This window comes from Corvus hawaiiensis, chromosome 25, assembly GCF_020740725.1.
Source record: "Corvus hawaiiensis isolate bCorHaw1 chromosome 25, bCorHaw1.pri.cur, whole genome shotgun sequence".
In the NCBI taxonomy this organism is placed as follows: domain Eukaryota; kingdom Metazoa; phylum Chordata; class Aves; order Passeriformes; family Corvidae; genus Corvus; species Corvus hawaiiensis.
The window spans coordinates 1,803,015-1,824,975 of record NC_063237.1 but is presented as its reverse complement, the minus strand read 5'-3'; the positions used below and the strand labels follow the sequence as shown (position 1 = coordinate 1,824,975).

The 21,961-nt window shown below is 52.9% G+C and overlaps 1 protein-coding gene across 3 annotated transcripts in view; it reads right to left on the bottom strand.

Moving 5' to 3' along the window:
* Positions 1-21,961, bottom strand: part of KIRREL3 (kirre like nephrin family adhesion molecule 3) — a 345,138-nt gene that overhangs the window by 16,019 nt on the left and 307,158 nt on the right. For all 3 annotated transcript variants that reach the window (XM_048328585.1, XM_048328586.1, XM_048328587.1), the window contains 4 exons: positions 8,595-8,743; positions 8,141-8,268; positions 5,638-5,764; positions 73-173 (listed from right to left, as the gene is read on the bottom strand). In XM_048328585.1, coding sequence (XP_048184542.1) covers positions 73-173; positions 5,638-5,764; positions 8,141-8,268; positions 8,595-8,743 — 505 coding nt within the window. The remainder of the gene's footprint in view (positions 1-72; positions 174-5,637; positions 5,765-8,140; positions 8,269-8,594; positions 8,744-21,961) is intronic.

The window sequence follows — 21,961 nt, the reverse complement described above, 5'->3', positions numbered from 1 at the left end:
AGCGAGAGAGGGGTGAGCCCGGGGCACCCCGAGGTGTTTCAGGCACCCGCCGTGCCCCGGGGTGCTACTCACAATTCGGTCTGGCGGCGGAGTGCTGCGGATGAAGCACTTGATCTGCCCCTTCTGGCCGTGCAGGGCGTGCTGGGTCTGGGTGCTGGAGATAATGGGGGGCCCTGTGGAGACAGGAGAGGCTGCTGGCACCCCGTGGGACTGGTGGGGATGGGGGTGTTAATGGAGCCCCGGATGGACATTGGGGTCCATCTCTGAGGGGCAGGGATGGAGCAACAGCCCCATCACCTCCTGTGATGGAGAACATTGAGTGGAGGCTTTGGGCTCTGCTGGGTTTCTGCAAAGCCCCCACAAAGCACCAGGGTCCCCCCATCTCTGTAGCCCCATCCCTGGTGTAAATGGTCCTGCCCCCATCTCCTCGGTGAGCCTGGCCTCTGAGAAGGGCTGTTTGCTGCAGGAGCAAAGCAGGATCCCATCCCACCTGATGTTCCTCTTCTCTCCCAGATTCATTAAGCAACCATTAAACTAATTGCTCTCCAGGGCATTAAGGAAGATGTGGTGGAGAAGTTTCTGCTGAAAAACCTTGACACCCATCAGCTGGGCTCTCCTGCAGCATTTGGATCATGAAAGGAGCCCAGCCTGGGTGAGAAAGGGTGGGAAAGGCTCTGAGCCAAACACCAGCTGAGCCAGCTAGGGATGGGAAAAGTCCTTCTCCTGCCTTGGTGAACGTCCTGTGACTGGAGAAAAGGGGTGGGAGAGGACAGCCTGGCTTGGTGGGATCAGCATGTCCCTCACTCTTCTAACAGCCCTGATCACCCCAGGGGAGCAGCAGAAGAGCTGGGGTCCTAATAGCTGTTTATTAACCTCCTTAATTAAAGCAGATTTGCATTTCCATGAGTGGCTTGCTGCTGGCAGGAAAGAAAACAGCAACAACTGGGCTGCAGGGCAGGGAGAGAGGGGAGGCAGGGGCTGGCAGAACTCCCCCTGCTCCAGCTCCAGAATTTTGTTCACTCGGGGTTGTCGCGCCTGGTTTGGAGTATGTCACTGGCTTTATCAGTAAATACAGCCTTGTGGATTTTTTCCCATTTCCCCCACCTCCCTGCCCTGCACCTGGTGTGTTCCTTCAAAATAAGTCTCATGGATTTGGGGTGAAGTGGGGAGAAAGCTTTGCCTGGGTATTCCTGCCTGATTCTCATCCAAATCAGCCATTTATAAATTTCCAGAGCGCACAAACATGTACCAAAATGCTAAATCCTTCACTCTCGTGCATTTGGACACACAGCTGCCTTCTGGAACTATCCCAGTGACCCCTTCCTGCGCCAAACTCACACACTCCCCACACACTTCCCACTGAGGCACAGCCCTGCCCCTGCTTCCTTACACTGTTCCAAGGGGAGACGGATGGAAAACAAGCTCATTGAAGCACAATTCACTGCCCAGTGACCACGGTGCTGGCAGCTCAGGAAATTACTGCTGGAAGGGAGCTGCCATCAACATCAGGAATAGCAGGAGCTGGGCGTGAAGGTCAGGACTTGTTTTGCTGTAATGGGCGTAGCAGTACAGCAGTGGAAACCGTTGTGCCCTTTTTGATCGAAGAAGGCCACAAAAAAAACAAGACACTTTGTTGTGTTTTTCTCTCTAAATGCTCAAGATGTTGTTCTAGGCACGATCCCAAGGTGTGAGTTCTCATTTATCCATCGCTGAAAGCCCAGCTTTCTGAAGGTGAGCCCTTGCTTTGCCTGATGGAGGTCCACAGCCTCCTGTGGTCAGTGATGCTGCTGCTCACCTGATGATCCCAAGGCCAGCAGAGGCAAGAGCAGTGATGGGATCTGCAGGCCAGGCCTAAACAGTAATAGAAAGAACCATCTCCTTTCCATTTTGATGGCTGTGTGTTACTTATAAATTCTGGAAGTGCTCCAAGACTGGGTGATGCTAGAGAAAAATGGCTTAATAATCATTAAAAGGATCATTTTCCCCAAGGCGAGCGGATTTTAAATGGCACAAATGCCAACGGCTTTGGCTTTTATTATTGCTTCAGGAGCTCAGAGTCGAAGGCTTATCATCATGATAATAGTGGATGACTAAAGACTGTTTGTGAGATGAACATGCCCAGAAATAATAGCACAAAGTTGCAGCCTCTTCGCATTCAGGGCCGGCATTTGATTCTCCACCAGGCTCTGGTTCCTTATGAAAGCTGCCAATCTCCAGCTTGGCATTCAGCACCGAGTGTGAGACAGCCCACAGGCAGGGAAAAGGCTCTGAGCAATGTTGCCATGGATATAAATGATGGAGCTATTGGTGGAGGTTATTTTTAGCACCTCAGTGCCAATTTATTTGTTCGGTCCTGGCGGCTCACACAAAAGAGAAGTCTGAGGTGGGAGCCTTCAGGAATGAAAGGATGGCCTTGGCTTCTCCAGTCTGCTCGAGTCCATCTGAACCTTTCTCCCAAGCATTCAAAGTGGTTTGGCAAGAGAGTTTTGTTTAACTCCTTGCTTCCTGCAGAAGTCCTGGGCTGGCTGGTTCTGCCTGGTATTGCAAAGGACCATCACAGAATGATTTGAGTTGGAAAAGACTTTAAAACCCATCTCATTCCAGATCCCCTGCCATGGGCAGAGACACCTCCCACCAGACCATGTTGTTCCAGCCTGGCCTTGAGCACTTCCTGACACCGTGATGTGCTCCTGACCAAGCGGGGTGGCAGGTCAGCCCCTGCCCTGCTCCCAGCTCTTGGGCATGCCTGGCTTCCTTGCTGGGGTGAATCCCAGGCAAATTACATCCTGAATTAGTCACCTGGAGTCATCCAGCCCTTCCAACAAACCTTCTCTTGCAGAGCAAGGTGGGCAGGGGTGGTGGTCCCTGCTCAGCAGCCCCTGATGATTGAGTGACAGATGGGACTGCCGGTGATCCACCTGTGAAGGTGACCTTGGGGGGCTTCTCCTGCTGGGGTGGGAGCTGTGACCAGGCTGGGTGCAGCCAGGAGCATCGAGAGGCTTTGGCTGTAAATCCAGCTGCTGCTGATTTATGATGGCACCAAGTTCTTCCCTTCCCTCGAGCCTCTGCTGCTCCGGCCCTGCCAAATGCTGCTGCTTTACATAATCCTCCTTCCCACTCACCAGACTCTGAATCCTATCTGCTTCCTTGCAGGCTGGTGGCCTTGGCTCTGGCATGGGATTGGGCTGCTCTGCAAACACAGCCCTGTCTGGTGTGGCCGGGTGGGGCGGGCAGGAGGATGCTCTCCCACCCCAACATCGTCCTGCCATGATTTTGGACAATTATGGGAGTGGATGGGTTGGTGGGACCACAGAGTCAGAGTGGGTCTGATCCCTCAGTTGGGGTCTCTGTGCTCAGTGGGATGGATCAGCCCCCCAAAGCCCATGTGCCCTGGTCAGGGGCTGTGCAGCCAGCCCAGAACACAACTTCCCAATGCCTGATTTTTCTGTGACGAATCCCAGCCCGCAGAGGGAGGCATCTGGTAACACCAAGACAATTGTATCACCCTCTGGATTGAAAATAACTTCCAAATATGAGGCATTCAACTTCTCTCTCGAATTACATCAGAACCGGCTTCCAGCAGAATTCATTAGCTGGATTAGACACACTGCGCCGTGCTCCGGAGCTGGAACGCTGCTCCCGCTGCAGGACAGGCTGCCAAGCCCGGGTGCTTGGTGCATGTTGGATGTGAGGATGCTGCTCAGGGGCTCGGTTCTCCTCACTCAGAGGGTCAAAAGACCATCCTGACCCAGAGGTGTGGGGTTCTCCCTTGCTCCAACACCTGTGGTGACCTGTCTCAGTGTTGTCACCTTTGGGGTGCACCAAGCTCCTGGCAGCACATCCCATGGGATGGGATGCACAGGCAGTCAGATCCTGGGAGATGCTCAAGGCTGAGCAGTGAACCCCATGCACGGATTTCATTTGCTCCCCATCAGTTTCCCCAGGCATGAGCTGCAAAGCTCTGGAGAGCAGCTTTTCCGTGCCGCACGCTCCGAACGCCCCAAGCCTGCATGAGATCTGCTCTGCACTCAGGGCATCCCTGTGCCTGGTGGGTGTCAGGGAAGGAGCATGTTCTTTGTGCTAATTTTTTGCTTTGTTTTCCATGAGCTCATTTAATTATAATTAAAACCCAGCAGCTGCTGGGGAAGGAGGATGAAGGCGCTGAGGAGCTGAGTCCAAGTTGACGGAGTGGTTGGTTTTCAGTCCCTGCTGCGTCGTCCTTGGCTTCCTTTTCTAGGATTATAGAATCATGGAACGGTTTGGGTGAGAAGTGACCTTTAAAGGTCATCCAGTCCAACCCCCTTGCCACGACAGGGACATCTTCAGCTAGATCAGGTTGCTCACAGCCCTGCCCAGCCTGGCCTTGAAAATGTTTCCAGGGAATTGAGGAATCTACCATCTGCATCATCTGTGTTTGAAATGAACGCTTGTTGCTGCCTGAGCTGCCTCCTGCTTATGTTCTTCTCTTGTGACAGCGAGTGGGGAGTGAAACCTGCCAGCTTGTCATGCAGGTGAGAGACAATGCAAAATTCATCCTCTGTTTATGCCATCTGCAGCCTGCCTGGCTCTTTCCCTGCCATAGTTATGCTGAAATTTGTTACCAGCTGCTGCAAGGTCCTGGCCAGGGCATCATTAAACTCCAGAGCTCTGGATGTGAGTCCAGGGCACATCCTGACACAGTGCTGGGTGAGCCCTAAGCAGCCATGGAGGTATCCTGACAGGAATCCTGGCAGGAATCCTCACAAGTATCCTCACAGGAATCCTCACAGGTATCCTCACGTGGGTTGGAGAGAGTGATTAGGCTGCTGGTCTTGGATCCAGACTCAATTCCCGGCTCTCCAGCTGTACCACAGAGACAACAGCACTCTCCGACCTTGTGAGGGTTTTGCAAGATTAATCTATTAAAGATTTAAAGCTGCCAGCCCCCAACTACTCAATAAACCCCTGTTGATAATAAGGAACTGCGTGGGGCTGAGCTAATGTTCTTTTTTTTTTTTTTGCTTTAACTTGTGCATTTCCAGGCAAAAAAATGCAAAATCCACTTTACTCCCATTGCCTGGATCCCTGATCCAGCTGGGGGTGGGATTTGCTCCAAAAGGAAGTATCTGAGGGGATAATTTGGGAACTGGAGCTGTCAGAGCAATAGGATCAAGGCAGGAAGGAGGGAATGATGGAAGGGATGCAGGAGGGAATGAATGGTGGAAGGGAAGAGGGAAGGAATGGTGGAAGGGAAGCAGGAGGGAATGGAGAAAGGGAAGCAGGAGGGAATGGGGAAAGGGAAGCAGGATGAATGGTGGAAGGGAAGCAGGAGGGAATGGGGAAAGGGAAGCAGGAGGGAATGGGGAAAGGGAAGCAGGATGAATGGTGGAAGGGAAGTTGGAGGGAGTGGAGGAAGGGAAGTTGGAAGGAATGGAGGAAGGGAAGCAGGAGGGAATGAATGGTGGAAGGGAAGCAGGAGGGAATGGAAGAAGGGAAGTTGGAAGGAATGGCGGCAGGGAAGCAGGAGGGAATGAATGGTGGAAGGGAAGCAGGAGGGAATGGAGGAAGGAAGCAGGAGGGAATGAATGGCGGAAGGGAAGCAGGAGGAAATGGAGGAAGGGAAGTTGGAAGGAATGGCGGCAGGGAATCAGGAGGTACCGTTGACGGTGAGCGTCACCTCCCGCTCCCCCGCGCCCACCCGCGGCACCACGGCTCGGCACACGTATTTCCCGGCGTCTTCCTGGCGGACCGACTTCAGGATCAGCTTGTTCTCATTGCTCAGGACCTGAAAGGGAGGAGGGGGGGGCTTTCAGGTGGGCCATGAGAAATTACAAGCAAAACCAAATGACCTGAGTTACAAGAGCTGTGTCACCAGCTCCTGAGGATCCTTGGGAAGGCCAAGTGGATGAGCCCAAAGTCGGGCATGGCATGGAAACATCACTTACTGCTGTTGACCAAAGAGTAAAGAAATGCCCCACATTTTTTGGGGGGGAATAAGAAATCCTGTTGGTATTCATTTGAATTTTTATGAACTCTAGTTTTGCAAGAAGTTCAAGATACAAGAGAAAAATTTCGGTGGCTGCAGTGACACAGGCAGAAAAACCTCAGAGAGAACCACACTCCACACTTGCACCTCCACATTTGCAGGCACAGCGGAGGCCGCTGGGATTGACTCAGGGAGTTTAAGCCCAGAAGTGGTGGGAGAGGTGGCTGAGGAAGAAGCAGCCGTGATCCCACATCCCACTGGGATGGCTGAGTGCTGATGGCTGTACAAAGCAGCATCTCCTGCCAGCATCCCTCTGGGAAGGTGGAGGTGGCTCTGGTGACCTGCATAACCATCTCTGCTGGGTTACAGCAGCTGGAGGATCTGTCCTGAGATCACAGAATCATGGAATTGTTTGGTTTGGAAGGGATCTTAAATCCCATCCCATTCCACCCCCTGCCATGGGACAGGGACACCTCCCACTATCCCAGGGTGCTCCAAGCCCCATCCAACCTGGCCTTGGACACTGCCAGGGATCCAGGGGCAACCACAGCTGCTCTGAGCACCCTGTGCCAGGGCCTGCCCACCCTCCCAGGGAACAATTCCTGCCCAATATCCCATCCAGCCCTGCCCTGTGGCAGTGGGAAGCCATTCCCTGTGTCCTGTCCCTCCATGCCTTGTCCCCAGTCCCTCTGCAGCTCTCCTGGAGCCCCTTTAGGCCCTGCAAAGGGCTCTGAGCTCTCCCTGGAGCCTTTTCCTCTCCAGGTGAGCACCCCCAGCTCTCCCAGCCTGGAGTGGAGGGGTTCCAGCCCTGGAACATCTCTGTGACCTCCTCAGGACTTGCTCCAGCAGCTTCACGTCCTTCTGCCCCAGAGCTGGACACAGCACTGCAGGTGGGGTCTCATGAGGGCAGAGTGGAAGAGCAGAATCATCTCCCTCACTCTGCTCCAAGAAGTTCCAATGCGACAGAACTCAGCTGGAGGGAGGCAGATAAAAAGGGAGAAGGTGGCTGTGCCTGGGCATTGCTGGATAGCAAAGGCAAGCCCTGATGGGGTGCTGGGGCTGGAGCAGGAGGGTGAGGCAGGCCTTGTTCCCAGCTCCTGCAGCCACCTCGAGACAGCAGAACAACCGCCTGCGTGTGAAACCCGGAGAAACAGCCATGGCAGCTGTGGGACAGGAAACCACCCAGGAGTTACTGACCCACGGGGATTCCTCTGCTGATTCAAGCCATCAGCTCTCCCCAGTCTGTAACTTCTTCCCAGGAGATGGCCTTCACCAAGGTCATTGGGGTTTGGAAAAAACACCCCAGCAGTTAATGCCTCAGTGTCCCCGGGGAGCAGAGGAGAGGACTCAGCCCCTCCGTGGGGGTCCAGCTCTCCAATTACAGCCTTGAGCTGGAACGGCAGCGTTTCCTCATCCACAGATCTGCCCAGGTGAAGCTGGGAGATGCTTTTCAACTGTGCGTGCTTCCGAATGAGTTTCATGTCTCAGCCCTCCTTTAGCTTCTTCCCGTGGCTTTGCTCAGCCCTCCTGTCTGTAAAGAGGGATCAGAGAATCTCCTGCCTCCCGGGGCTCACTGAGCCACGATTACAATTGGCAAAGCTCCTTATGATTTTCAGGACAAAAGAGATGTGGAGAAGTCTGCTGGGACAGATCCAAGCTCCTCCCCGGAGCAGGCTGCAGTCGACAGCAGGGAGTGCTGGGGTGAACATGTGAGATCCCAGACCTGGGGGCCAGGAAGGTTCGTCCCATGAAGGTCCATCACAGAAAGGTCCATCCCAGGGAGGACCATCCCATGAAGGTCCATCCCAGGGAGGACCATCCCAGGAAGGACCATCCCAGGAAGGTCCATCCCATGAAGGTCCATCACAGAAAGGTCCATCCCAGGGCGGACCATCCCAGGAAGGACCACCCACACAGGACCATCCCAGAAGGAACCACATGCAGGTGAATTGCAGAACTGCTCCCCATCAGTGAGGTGTTAAGTGATGCTCTGGTTCAACTCTTCTGTCCATTGTCATGGAAATAAATTCCCCCACTCTCAGGATCCCTTTGCATTCCGAGGAGCCAGCATTCATCCAGCCAGGAGCTCCCAGACCCCACAGGTTCTGCTCCATGGGAAGCGTCCTGCAGCACCCCATGCCCTGGACCCGCCCCCTGCCCCACAGCGGCTCTTACCACACCCGAGCCTCGCTTCATCCAGACGATGGTGAGAGAGGGGTTCCCAGTCCAGGCACAGTTGAACACCGCGTCCGAGCCCAGGTCAACCAGGAGGGACTGCGGTTCTGTCGCCATCCTGGGCCCAACTGCGCAGAGGAAACTGGAGTTACTGCCAGTGACAGCCAGAAAGCCTCGAAGCAAACAGGTTAGAGGGAGCAGTGGTAGATCTTGATGGGCCCCAAATAAAGAAAAGCCTCAGGGAGGTGCCTGCTGCAACTCCAGAGGGACCAGCTCCCCAGGGACCACCCCAGAGCTGGCAAGGAAATCACGGGTGCGACCGCGGGAGCACTGCAGGAGAGCCCAGCAAGTCCTGCCACCCTGGGCAAGTCAGGCTGAGCTGTGTCTCCTTCCCGCTGATTTTCAGCAGCTCTGCTGAGCCTGGAAGCCGGACTCGAGCCAACAGGGTACTCACAGTAGACATCCACGGTCCTGCTGATGTTTGTGCTGCCCAGCGCGTTGGTGACCTCGCAGGAGACGGGCTCGAAGAAGAACGTGTGGTCCACGATGGTTTCGTAGAAGTCACCGGAGGCTTCCTTTATAACCTGGCCTTTTTTCGCCCACCTGTTGAAGAAAACAGAGCATCGTGGTGGTGCTGCTTTGTGTCTCTTGCCATCTCCACGGGTGGCTGGCACAGAGCTGGGGGCAGCATGCCCAGGGTGCCTTTGACTTCAGAAGGGACATGAAGTTGTTCTCAGCATCACCCCCTTCCCCAGGGATGTAGGGACTACAGCCACAGGTTTTGGAGAGGAGCCATCAAAGAGATGTGTATGTGTACCCCTACTGACACCTTTCCAAATGAAACCAAAATTCTATTTCCCTATTTCACTGGGAATACACCTCATTCCTTAGGATTGTGAAGGACCTCAGTGATGGGAGGAATGGGACATGGAGGGTCTCTACCTGATGGGGAATGACAGCCCTGTCCTGAACGCTTGCCAACAACACTGCTGGTCTTTCCACATCAAAACCACCAAAACCATTTTCTGCTGCCTCCCCTTTGCCCCTTTTCTTCCTTTTTTTTTTTCCCCCAGTCAAAGAGAACTTTACCCCTTTAAGGCAGCTGAAATAACGTTCCTCGAAAAGCCAAGCTGGCATTTGCAACACCGCAACTTGCAAATTGTCTTGGAGAACAAGCTGTCAACTCAGCACTTGAATTAAGCCCTGTTTGCCAAACAATGAGCAAATGTGACCTAATGGGGCACCGTCTGGCAACCTGCCACTCGGGAGCGGCTGGGAAAGGCGGGAGATGCTGTCAGGCGGTGTGAAACTCCAGCCGTTCTTTGGGGAAGGGAAAAAAACCCTGGGAAAAAACATATAATAATCCTCCCCAAACAACTGGCAGGTAAATTGGAGGGATGAGGGTTTCCCTGTGGAGTCTCTGCCTTGTTGTTTTGGGGCTGCTTCTCTGGTTGTGCTGGATGGGCTGGGAAAGATGCAGGCATTGGCAGCTGGGCTCCGGAGAGAGGAAGGAGCTGCGGAGGCTGCTTCCCACACGGGGTCGGGGGGGGTGGTTTTGGGAAAGCTGTCCCCGTCAAGGCAAGCAGCATCTCCTCCTGGTCCTCCAGGGCTCTCCTGCTTCCCTCTGCTCGTTCCTGTCACTCTGCCATGGCTCCCCACTGCTTCAGTGCTGCCCCAAAGGCAGCCGAGGACAAGTGGAGCTGCAGGGAGCTCCTGCTGGAGGTCCATTGGCACTGACGTCCCTCAGTGGGGCTGGAGAGAGAGTGGAATGCTGGTCCATGGCAGGCTGGAGAACACCCTGAGTGCTGCCAGAGCCAATTCCCCGAGCACCTGCTACTGTGAACCTCAGGGCCTCCTGCCAGTGACCCGCTCAGGCTGCCCCGTGATGACACAGCGCTCTGAGAGGTGCTCCCGGGGGGGTGGAAGTGATTTGTATGCACTGACCTGCTCTCGCCTTCCATTTATCTTCGCACTTCCAACAGATGCTGACTGGCCTCTTCGGCTTCCCTCCCCTGCCTGCCTCCTCCCTGGCCTCCTCCTCCAATAATTAATCAGGACATGCCGGTTTTATTTCTAGGGCTGCGCTTCGTGTGTTAATGAGGGAGGTTCTGCATGGGAAAACCTGCACAAGCAGAGCCTTCCAGGTGCTGCTCCGAGGGGCTGAACGGTCAGTGATGCTTTGGTGACGCCTTTCTCCTCCCAGCGGGAATTGCAGCCCAAGCCAAGCGGCTCGTTCGGGGTTAGCCTGCAAGGCTGACCTCAGCATCCCGCTTCCCTGCCTCCCGATGGATCTGCCTTGCCCTGCTGCCTCCCTGCCGCAGGAACGCTGCTGCCCGGCGTGGAGAGCATCTGCCAGTGCTGGGGCAGCAGCTGGGTCCTTGGGGATGGGGCAGGAGAGGGACGGGAGGATCTGCCAGAGGTCTGGTACCTCATCCCCAAAACTTTGCACAGCTTGTGGGACGGAGAGGAGACAAGTTCCTGTTGTATCCTCTTTGGTTTGCTGGCCCAAAAGGCCTGAATTCACATCTCAGGAACTGCAGATGAATGAAAGCAAGGAGGAAGGAAGGAAGGAAGGAAGGAAGGAAGGAAGGAAGGAAGGAAGGAAGGAAGGAAGGAAGGAAGGAAGGAAGGAAACTACAAGGACAGGGAAACTCCAGCTGGTGAATGTGGAAATGCCCCAGGCTCTTTGTCAGGAATATTTCTGCTCCATTAAGCTCCTTTTACAACTTTGTCCCTGTAGGGATTCCCAGCCATGAGCTGATTCCCAGCCTCTGGAGGGTCTTGTTCTGCTCCTCAGGTACTCAAGGGAGGCACCAGGTACATGAAGCCATTTCTTTCAGCAGTCAGTGGGGCAGGGTGTGGCACCAAACCTTTGGGACAATCCAGAGCTTCTCTTGTGCCAGGCACTTCCCTGGTTATTTTGCACAAATCCACCTTCTCTGCTGTGCAAAGGGCAAGAAGGAAGCTTCAACACGAGGATAAAAGTGACCTGTGGGCTCCCTGGGACATGTCCTTGCACCTGCCTGCAGCTCATCCCCCCAACATTCCCGGAGGGAATTGGAACCAGACGGAGAAGTGTCTGGAGGTGGGTTTGAGCTGGGGAGACTACAGGTGAGATCCTTCTGGGTGTTGTGAAACAGAGGACAAGGTTTCCAAGAGCAGTTTGACATCGCAGCTGCTTGGGAAAACACCCCCAACAAGCGTGGCATGGTGCTTTATGGATTTGTTCAAAACCCATCGCTTCTGCAAAACTGGATTTCCCGAGTGTGGAGATGTGGGAGATGTGTCACAAACAGCAATTTTTTGTGCTTCAGCAGAGATCAAGGATCTTGCTCCAGTTTTCCAAGGCTTAACATGGCTAAATCAATGTGACTGAACGAGCAGTATGGATCTTTTATAATGTCAAATTGGTTTTTAATAATGGCAGCTGATAACCCTCTTGTAAAGCTTCCTGTGATGGGCTCGTGGACAGCCAGAAGGCAACTTACTCAGGGCTTTAACAAGCCCATAATGTGCCTTGCTCACCTATTAACCATTCGGTTATTATTTATAATCAGAATCTGAATAAAGCAGAGCAGAGAACACAGGAGGATGCTCCTGTAGCCCCATCCACCACCTCCACTGCTGTGGCTCTCCGTGATTTCTTCCTCCTGTCTCCGTGGCTGTGCTGCACCAAGCCTGGCTCCCATCCAGTGCTCCTGGTCCTGCCAGCCTGGAGAGCAGGAGCTCCTTTCATTTATGTTGTTCCTTTGAAGGTATTTATGGATTGCAAATGTGCCACCCAGGGTCTTTTCCAGACTACATAAATTTACCTGCTTTAGTGTCTCCCCGGATGACTTGGCCATTAACTCTCCTGTCACCGTCTGTGCTGATTTTCACCCTCATCTGCAGGAACTGCAGGGACAGGGCTGGGCAGGGGGGGCTCCTCCTGCGCTGGGACAGGGGTGAGGGTCTGTCTGTGGGGATCCTGCCCACAGGACCTGTTCCTGTGACTCCCTTGGGCTCTCCAGGCTGAGGGGCAGCACGGCAGAGGGGATGCTGAGGGATCCATCCCAGTGCCCCTGTGCCTCTCAGGTGTCTTCAGTTCCTGCCCTCTACCACTGATGGGCACCTTTGGAGTACCCAGGTCCAAATTCACCCCTTCTCCCACTATGCCATGTCGTATGACCAATGCAGATCACAGAATCATAATCCCAGAAGGGTTTGTGTTGGAAGGGACCTCAAAGTTCATCTTGTCCCATGGGCAGGGACACCTCCCACTGTCCCAGGCTGCTCCAAGCCCTGTCCAGCCTGGCCTTGGACACTGCCAGGGATCCAGGGGCAGCCACAGCTGCTCTGGGCACCCTGTGCCAGGGCCTGCCCACCCTCCCAGGGAACAATTCCTGCCCAATATCCCATCCAGCCCTGCCCTGTGGCAGTGGGAAGCCATTCCCTGTGTCCTGTCCCTCCATCCCTTGTCCCCAGTCCCTCTGCAGCTCTCCTGGAGCCCCTTTAGGCCCTGCAAGGGGCTCTGAGGTGTCCCTGGAGCCTTCTCCTCTCCAGGTGAGCACCCCCAGCTCTCCCAGCCCAGCTCCATGGCAGAGATGTGCACATTTTCTTCCTTTCTCTTCAGCAAGCACCATCTCAGTCTGTGTCTCCAGGTGGGCATTTCTTCCCCTGCAGGCTGGGTTTCATTCTGTTGTTTCTTTTCCCATATTTCTAATGTGCTTTTGTTTTCCTCTGGCCTCTCTGGAGGGAGTTCCAGGTGCCTCCCAATTCAGTATCTTCTGCAAATTGAATTTGCTCGGGTGATGGAAGAAAACAAATTTCAACCAGGAAAGAGATATTTTGATCCAAGTTTCAAAGGGGTTATTACAGTCAGCACTGAAAAGCAGGTGATTAAAGAATGAACAAAAAATAGAACACCTGCACTGAGTCCTTTTAACACTGAAGAGGGAGGGAGGGACTTTTCTAAGGAGACATTCTTCAGGGAAACACCATTTTTCTGACTCCATTGATTGCTTCCCAGCAAAGAGTACACACAAGGAAATAAGAAAGGACATTTTGGGATTTGTCAGCTCCTAAACAATGCTGGGGCTTTGTTTTGGTTTTCATGGCTCCGTGTTTTTTCCTCTTCTGCTCTGGTTTCCGAAGGGAACCTGCCAAAATCTGGGATGACACACCTGTGCTCCTTCCCAGGCTCTCAGTGGGAGGCTCAGCTGTGTCTCCTTCCGCACAATGGGTTTTACCTGGCAGTTCCACCCCTTTTTCCCATGAATCCTGCTTCTGGCTGTGCTTCCAGGCTGGTGGAGGCCCCGAAGAGTTCCCCACGCTCACGGGGAGAGCACAGCAAACGCCCCAGGCTGTCAGTCCTGGAGGAGCGTTGCTAACACGCGCTTCATCCACCCGAGCGCTGCCCACGCTCACCTGAACGAACGCCTCCCCCTGCCTGCCCTACAAGGGCTTGGAACCCTTCCACACCCAGCGTGTGGGAATGAACTATTGATTTCTGAGCCCTGGGAAAGCTGTAGGACTCTACAAGGTCTTCTTTAGAAAGGTCTTCATCAGGCCACGGCTCCTTCCAGCAGCACTGGAACTCCTGGGGGACAACACGGGGGTGCTGGGGCTCTCTGGACTCTGAAATGCCCCATCAAGCACTGCATAAATCCACCCTGGGAGGATTTTGGAGCTGCCAGCAGCCCTGAACCAGAGCTCCTGGCAGAGCGGCTGCTCTGGTGGCGAATAACCCGGGGAAGTGGAGTGTGTCGTCGGTTTTAATTAACAATGCAAAATAAAGTGGTTGCTTGCCATATAAATCGTGTTTACTAAGAATTACTTAAAATGGATAAATATTTTCTTGGACGCATTTTAATTGCTTAATAAAAGCACCAAGAACACCCACAAATACCTTAAATAAATGCATGGCTCAGGGAATGAATTAATTAACATTTCATTCCTGGGAATGGCTATTAATTGCTACAAATTGCTCAGAGAATGGGTTTTGTTGCTTTATTGCCTAGTGTGTGATGTGACAATCCTCTCCTCTCACCCTCACGGGAGAGCTGTCCCTGGTGGGATGCCATGAGCCCCACCCCAAATGCCCCTAGGGCCCAGAGCCCTGGCATCGTCCACGGGGAGGAGATGGTGTTTTGAGGATGACATTCTGGCATCCTTTAGAGGTCCAAAGGGGACAGGGACAATGCATGGCTGGTGCTTGTGTCTCCTGCTAGTGACAGCCTTGGGAGAAATGATGGAGTGAGGTTCCCAGCCCGAGCGGTGTCACGGTACCCCCCGCACGGCTCCGGCGTGATGCATCGAGCAAATTATTTCTTTATTACGGGTAAATTTTCATAATGGTGATGGATGGGGTTACTCCTCTTCTCCCGCCCGCTCCCTTCCCTAATGAAGACGTGTGGGCCTCGCGCGGTTCCTCCGCGGCGCCTCCGCCTCCCCCTCTGCGTGTGGGGTCATTTACGAGCGGGCAGGCCCTGGGTAACGTCTCCACCATCTGGATTACAAGGCTGGGCCTTCCAGCTTGGGTTTCATCAAGGAGGAAAAGAGCTCTGAGGATTCTGGCTGAGGTCAGGCCGGCCCTTGAGCAAGGGGAGTGGGGTGTGGGATCATAGAGCCATGGAATTGTTTGGGTTGGAAAGGACGTCTGCGATCATCGATCCAGCTGCTAACCCAGCACTGCCAAGGCCACGCTGACCCCTCTCCCTAAACACCACAACCACACGTTTTTTTAACACCTCCAGGGACGGTGACACCACCACTGCCCTGGGCAGCTATGCCAATGCCTGACAACTCTTTCCATGAAGAAATTTTCCCTAATATCCAACCTAAACTTCCCCTAGGGCAACTTGAAGCCATTTCCTCTTGTTCTGTCCCTGTTCCCTGGGAGCAGAGCCCGACCCTCACCTGGCTGCCCCCTCCTGTCAGGGCCTTGTGGGGAGGGAGAAGGTTCCCCCTGAGCCTCCTTTTCTCCATAAGTTTTTTTTTTCCAAACAAATAAACAAGGAGAAAGATTGCAACCTTCTCCCAGTTTTCAGACTTTTACCCCTGACAAGGACATGTCTGGTGTCTGATTGCGCTCACCATGATGCACCAGTTGCTGCTACTGGGGTTGGATTGTTTTTAAACACTCTGGAATTTTGATGATAATAAAAACATCTCACTGCAGAGGAAAATTCTGGCTTGATTTTCCATCTCATCTTGGCACCGGTGTTCCCACTCCTGCCAAGCCAGGAGGATGGGATGAGCCTGATTGCTCATCAGCTGTGCTCTTCAAGGGCAGTGCCTGGGTTTTGCATCTCCTCCTTGCCATCAGCAGGTCCCACGGGTGGGAAAAATCCATGAGGGGCTGCTTAGAGCTCCCCAGATCACACCTGAACATGTTCAATGAGAGTTCAGCTCTGAGGAGACCACTGGGGTCCTGGAGGAGAGATGATCAGGGACACCCTAGGGTCAGGTCCGTGCTGCCCAAGGAACCTGAAAGAAGTGGGGTGAGGCTCCTCTCTCGCAGATGACACAATTAAAGCCATGTCACCAGTCCACGCACCCGCCGTGGTTCATTTTTGGGGAGAAACCAATCAAAACAGTCTTTCCCTTAGCACAGCAATCGGAACAAATTGGCTGCAGAAGCGAGAGGGAGAAGTAAACAAAGCTGTTAACTTGTCAATGACTTGACTGATCAACCGTGGGGAATAGTTGGAGAGGGCTGATGAGCCGTGCAGGTAATCAATGGACCCGGCACCGTGGGGGCTGCAGCTGGTGCTGCGCGGAGCTCCGGAGCCATGGAGAGGCCTCGGAGCCCATGGGCTGGGCTTGGCCGGGGATGGTGGGGAATAAAACCTGCCCGGTGCTCGTGCACCCCATGCTGGACCACGTGTGGAGACCAGGAAGGGTTACGGATACTGGATTTAGCAGCAGGGAGGGATTGGCCAAAGCCCATCCCACCGCACCCCCCAGCTCCTTCCCTGCACCAGGGGCTGGTGAGGACCCTCGTCCCTCCCCTGGAAGGAAACCAGAGAGGCCCTGTTACTGTTTCAAAGGGAAAGCATCAAACATCATGGACTGGGTGATTCCTTCTGCAAATCGAGCTGGTTTTGTGGCAGATCAAAACAAAATGCAGACGCTTTAGATGATGTACTGGTTTAATCCTGCTGTTTAAAATCCCCCCTCCTCCTCCACACCATCACATGACAGGGCTGGGCACCAAACCTGTCCCCATTAATCCCTGTTTGGCACTTCTCTTGCCACTATGGATGTTTTTCTGCTCCTCCCTTTTCACAAATACACCCTCTTTCGAAATAACTCCTTTTCCCTCTAAGGAGGGGACTTTAGATTTAAGAATCTTTGGCCCCAGAGTCATGGAATCATATGAAATTCATACTTTTTCCCCCCTAAGTTAAATTATGAACATTAAATTCCCGATTTTAATGTATGTGGAGAAAGTTTAAAACCATTCAGACTATGACAGCCAGCTGCCAAAACTGCTTATCCTGGGGAAATACTGGGGATGTGAGTCACCCCCCAGTCCTGGGTGAGCTTGGAGGTGTCACCTCTCCTCAGGGAGTTTTTACCCCTTCGGCAGTGATGCTGCATTTCACTTTTCCTGCCTACATCATCTTGACTTACCCTGCTGCACAATAGACATGACTAATAGCTTAACTATTATTTTGGGTAATCCAATTTCGTCACGTGGTTTGTATTTTCTCAAATCGTTTAACAGGATTAGTCCTTTCTGGGGTCTTCCCACCCCACTCCACCCCCGTAGCAGAATGTCTTTAGCCAGATTTATGGATGCTGGCATGTTGAAGAGCTAATTCTCTGCCGTGTTTATCCTCCTCCTCAGTGCAAAGTGAATCTTAGTGCTGTGAAGCTGCTCAACGTTGCCTTCCCCTCTACTCCAGTTCTTATTTTCCACCTGTGCTCGAGGTCTTTGCAGCTTTACACCTCAATGTGCAATTCCTTTGGGGTTGGCAGGAAAAAGACAACGGTGAATGGAGACAGAAACTCACAGGTCTTCATCAGCATAAGAAATCTGCTGCTTGGGGATCTTCAAAGTGGTGCTGGGCTGGGACCTCATGTTCCAGATCACTGGAGCTGCCAAATCCGCACGTTTCAGGGCAGAAATGATGGGCACAGCAGGCAGGAACGGCTCGTGCCTTTCTGCACATGGAACTCATGCAACAGAGAGTTGCTGGGTGTCTGGGTCTTCTTTTCTTTGGCTGGCTCCTAAAGCTCCTCTGAGGCTTTGACCTGGTCCTGAGTTTGGGATGTTTTTAAGGGCTTTGTGGTTTGATCTCTGTAGCATGAGAGGGTCTGACCTCTCTCTGGCATGGCAAGAAGGGACAGACCTCGGGCTATGTTAACTTTATATTAACTCTTCGAGGATGGTGGCCAACCTTAGACCTGTCAAACAGCCCAGGCAATGCTTTGGGCCACCAAAAATGATGCTCAGCAGCCTGAGCTGGCTCTGTCTGACTTTCCAGCCCCAGAAGTGCCCCTAAAGCCCCTCCTTCCCTCTGACAGCCACTGTTCCCATCCCATCACTCAGGCTTGTTCCTTGCTCCTTGTGCTCTGTCTGACTCCTGGCACATCCTCAGGTTGGTGTGAGGCACAGCTCCTTCCCTGGCAGGTTCCCTGGCCTGCCCTGCCAGAACAGTCAATTATTCAGGGCTCAGCTGTGTCTTGATCAGATGGTTCACATTAGAATTAGCAACAGGATATCAGGTTCATGTTAGGATTATCAACAGAGGCAGCTGAGTCTGGAGGTGGCACCCTGGGTGAGACGGGCTGAGCCCTCATTTTGTGAGAATCTCCTCACAGAAGATGCCAAAGGCAGGGATTTCTCTATAAGGAACTTGGGCTTCCACTGGCTGAAGTGTGAGCAGCTTGGGGATCTGGCAAGTCATGAGGAGGAATAATAAATATACAAAGTGTGTTCCCTCTGTGCTAATGCAAACACACAGGCAGCTCACAGGGGAGCAGAATAAAGTCATGAGTTCATCAGATCTGTTCATCTTTTCAGTATTTCTCAGTTTGGAAAAGACCTCTGAGATCATCAAGTCCAGGCATTACCTGGCACTGCCAAAGCCACCACTAACCCCAGGTGCTACAGCTACACACCTTCTAAGTCCCTCCAGGGATGGGGACTCCAGACTGTGCCAGGGCTGTTCAGCCTTTTTGGGGAAGAAATTGTTCCAAACATCCAATATAAACCTCCTCTGGTGCAACATGAGGCTGTTTGTTCTTATCCCATTAGTTGTTACTTGACACAAGAAACCAGCCTCCACCTCACTACTACCTCCTTTCGGGCAGCTGTAGAGAGCAATAAGGTCTCTCCTGAGCCTCCTTTTTGCCAGCTGAAACAACTCCAGCTCCCTCGGCCATCTATCAGTCCGTCCATCCATCCATCCATCCGTCCATCCATCCATCCATCCATCCCTCCATCCCTCCATCCCTCCATCCATCCCTCTATCATCCATCCATCCCTCCATCCATCCCTCCATCATCCATCCATCCCTCCATCATCCATCCATCCATCCATCATCCCTATCCATCCATCCCTATCCCTCCATCCATCCATCCATCCATCCATCCCTATCCATCCATCCATCCATCCCTCCATCCATACCTCCATTCCTCCATCCATCCATCCGTCCATCCATCATCCCTCCATCCATCCATCCATCCCTCCATCCATCCCTCCATTCCTCCATCCATCCATCCGTCCATCCATTCCTCCATCCATTCCTCCATCCATCCATCCATCCATCCGTCCCTCCATCCATCCACGCCCAAAATTATGGTCAAGTCCCTGTTCTCTCCCAAACCTCTGGAATGCCGTTTGACGCCCTGGTGCAACTCCGCCCTTCTCAGCCCTGTCACAGGAAAACAACCCAGCGTGGCTGTGTCCTGGTACAGCAGACTGACCCAAAGGGCTCTGGGATTATCTGTCGACTGCTGTATAAAACAGCATGGAACAGCATTCAAAAACAAAATAAAGACGTATCCAAAAGTAACAACCATGAAGTTCTTCACTACCCACTTCAGTAACAAAGTGGAGCTGAGCAACAAATGTTGGTTGATGCTTTACAAACAACCTTCCAATCCAGAGACAACATCCTGCCTTTTCTTTTTGCTTTAGCATTTGCCAGCAGCTTCTGGAGTGGCACAGAAAGCCAAGGGTATCTTTGAGACCTGAAGTGAACAGGGCTACTCCCCGATCTCATGCTGGGTGAGATCAGGATTCCTTTAGGGTCTCTCTGGGATGGGTTGTACAAGGGTAGGTGCTGTGCACCCCAAACAGTTGTGCCAAGATAACTCCATGCCAGGTCCCACTGCCAGGTGGGGGGGAAAGGCTCCCCTGCCCCAGAGACAGTGACAGAAGCAGATTTGTCCTCCATTTAAACCCACCTCTAGCCCCCAAAACCTGCAATAAAGGAGCAAAGAGGGAATCAAGGAGTGAAATTCCTTAGAAAAGCTCCTGCAGGGCTGTGGTGGGTGCCACCTCTGTCCCTATCCCACATCCTCCCTGCACACTCTGCTTCATCCTTCACACCTTGCTCGTCCTCGGTCACATTCTCCCCTTTCTGGCATGAAAGCAGAAAAGCCTCAAACAGAGCTGAAGGCCTCTTAAATCAACGTCTTCCCTGACTCAGAAGCTGTAAGAGGATTCATTATTTATGTGGCAGAAACACAAAAGCTTAGCATATTTTAAACTGTCTGAAACAACTTCAAGGCAACTCTTCCACTGTCTTCTTTTTTTAACAAAACACATTGAGATGCCTCTGAACCGAGCGGCAGGGGGAAACGGGTTTTTTAATTCCAAAAGACAAAATAGTATGTATAGATTGAGGGAGAGAACGAGAAAAACCTCGTGATCTGGCTTGGGATCACCAAGGAATGCCCATCAGGGGATGGTCCCTGTGAGGTGTTGGCATAATCCTTGGACAGACTCTGTTGTGACGTGGCATCGATGTTATGGCAGGGGTCAAGTGGGTCAAGTGGGTCAGTGGTCAAGGAAGCAGCTCTGCTCCTTCACAGGCACAGGCAGCCGTATCCTTCAGAGGCAGCAGCAGAGGCGGTGCTGGGTGTCTTTTTTCCCCTTCTTTCTCCCCACTTTTACATTTTCAATTTAGTCACAGCATCTCTAATTTCCTTAGATCTGAAGCCACCTCGTGAGACTGGAAGGGAACGATACAGAAGAAAGATGAGGGGGGAAAAACCACCAGTAATCTTGTAAAAGTCAGTTTTGAAAAATCAATTTTCTTGTGTGACAAGATTTGCTTAAGGCTTTTCGTTCTGTGAAATCAGCCCATCATCCTGCGGGAACGCATGAAGGAAGTGGCAAGTGTGGTTTGGAATAACTCAGATTAAAGACTGCTAAATTAGGCTCAAAAAGCTGCCACTTCTTGCAAAGGGAGAGGAGGTCTGGCCAGAGGAGGCAATGATGCTGCCTTCCAGATCACGTTCCCAGCTCCAGGAGCAAGTCTTGAAGGAGGGTTGACTGTCAAGGCTGGGAAAACACAACCACAACCCCAAGGTCTGCTGGAAATGAGATGCTGCTTTGGAGACAGGTTCACTCTAACGCTGGGAAAGGGCTGGAGCAGAGTTTGGAAAACTCATGCTTGTCTGGGATGGTGATGAGCACCCCCACAGGGCACCCCGCGTTTCTGTGAGCCCTCCTGGAACACCCAACCCCCTCTGGCAGCCCCCTCCATCGGAGAGGCTCCATCCAGCCCGGGTTAGGGCTGGCTGCTCCATTGCTCTTTGCTTTGGTACCTTTCATCATCTCTACATCGGGGATGCTGCTCACCAGTACAAAGCGTTTTCCTTCCCCGCCTCTCCCCCCTCCATCAGACTCTCTCTCCTCTACGCTCTCTCCTAATTAGTTCAAGCTGCCTCCAAACATCTCCCACCCACTTGTTCCCATTACCTTGACAAGCCAGGGAACGGGAAGACAAATCTCCCTGTCCACACACCTCTGTGAACGAAGAAGGCCCTTCCAACCCTCTCTTCCCAGTCTCACCTGGAGCTCTGTGCCTTGGCAGAGCCCCCCCAGCAGCCCAGTCTCACTTTCCCAGCTGCAGGGATAGTTGTGCCTTTTAGTTTGCTTTATTTCCCTTTTTTAAAGCCTGTCTCTCCACCTGCCACCCAGCCACGCTCTGCTCCCTGTCACAGGGAGCTGGCAGATGGGGCTGATGCATCACGAAGGAGATCTGAAGAATTCATTTCCCGTTATTTTTTTCTTCCCCCAGCTTTCATTTTCACTTCAGAGCAAAGGTCCAGTTGTCTGGGAGGAAGCTACAAAGACAAACCCAGGCAGGAAAACAGAGATAGTCAGGAAAAATGTTACAGTGCCGATAACTTGAGACCTCGGTGTGCTTTGCATTTATTTCAACTCCCGCTTTAGCTGCATTTTGCTATGTCTATAAATTAGATTTATTCTGTTACTGTTGTGAAATGCCTGCAGGCCCCTTCCCCACTCCAGCTTCTCTTCCCTCCCCTGCTGAGTTTGGCTGTGGGAGGCAGCAGGAGAGGTGACAGCCCTGCCGAGGGACAACATATGGACACACAGCGTCCTGCCGCTGGACAGACGGCAGCCCCGGCCATTGGAGAGGGAGGGAGCAGATGGGAGCGGGGGGAGGAAGGCAACAAAAACTGCACACTGGCATAAATGAGAACTTTCCCAAGCTGGACTGGGGGAGGGAGATGGTTGCGGGGGGAGAAGGTCCAAAGCGTGCCAAGAAATGGCAGCCAAAGCAAAGTGACCATTCCATTTGAAGATGCTGAGATGCCTCTGGTCTGGACCAGACATTTGTTGAGCTGCCCCCC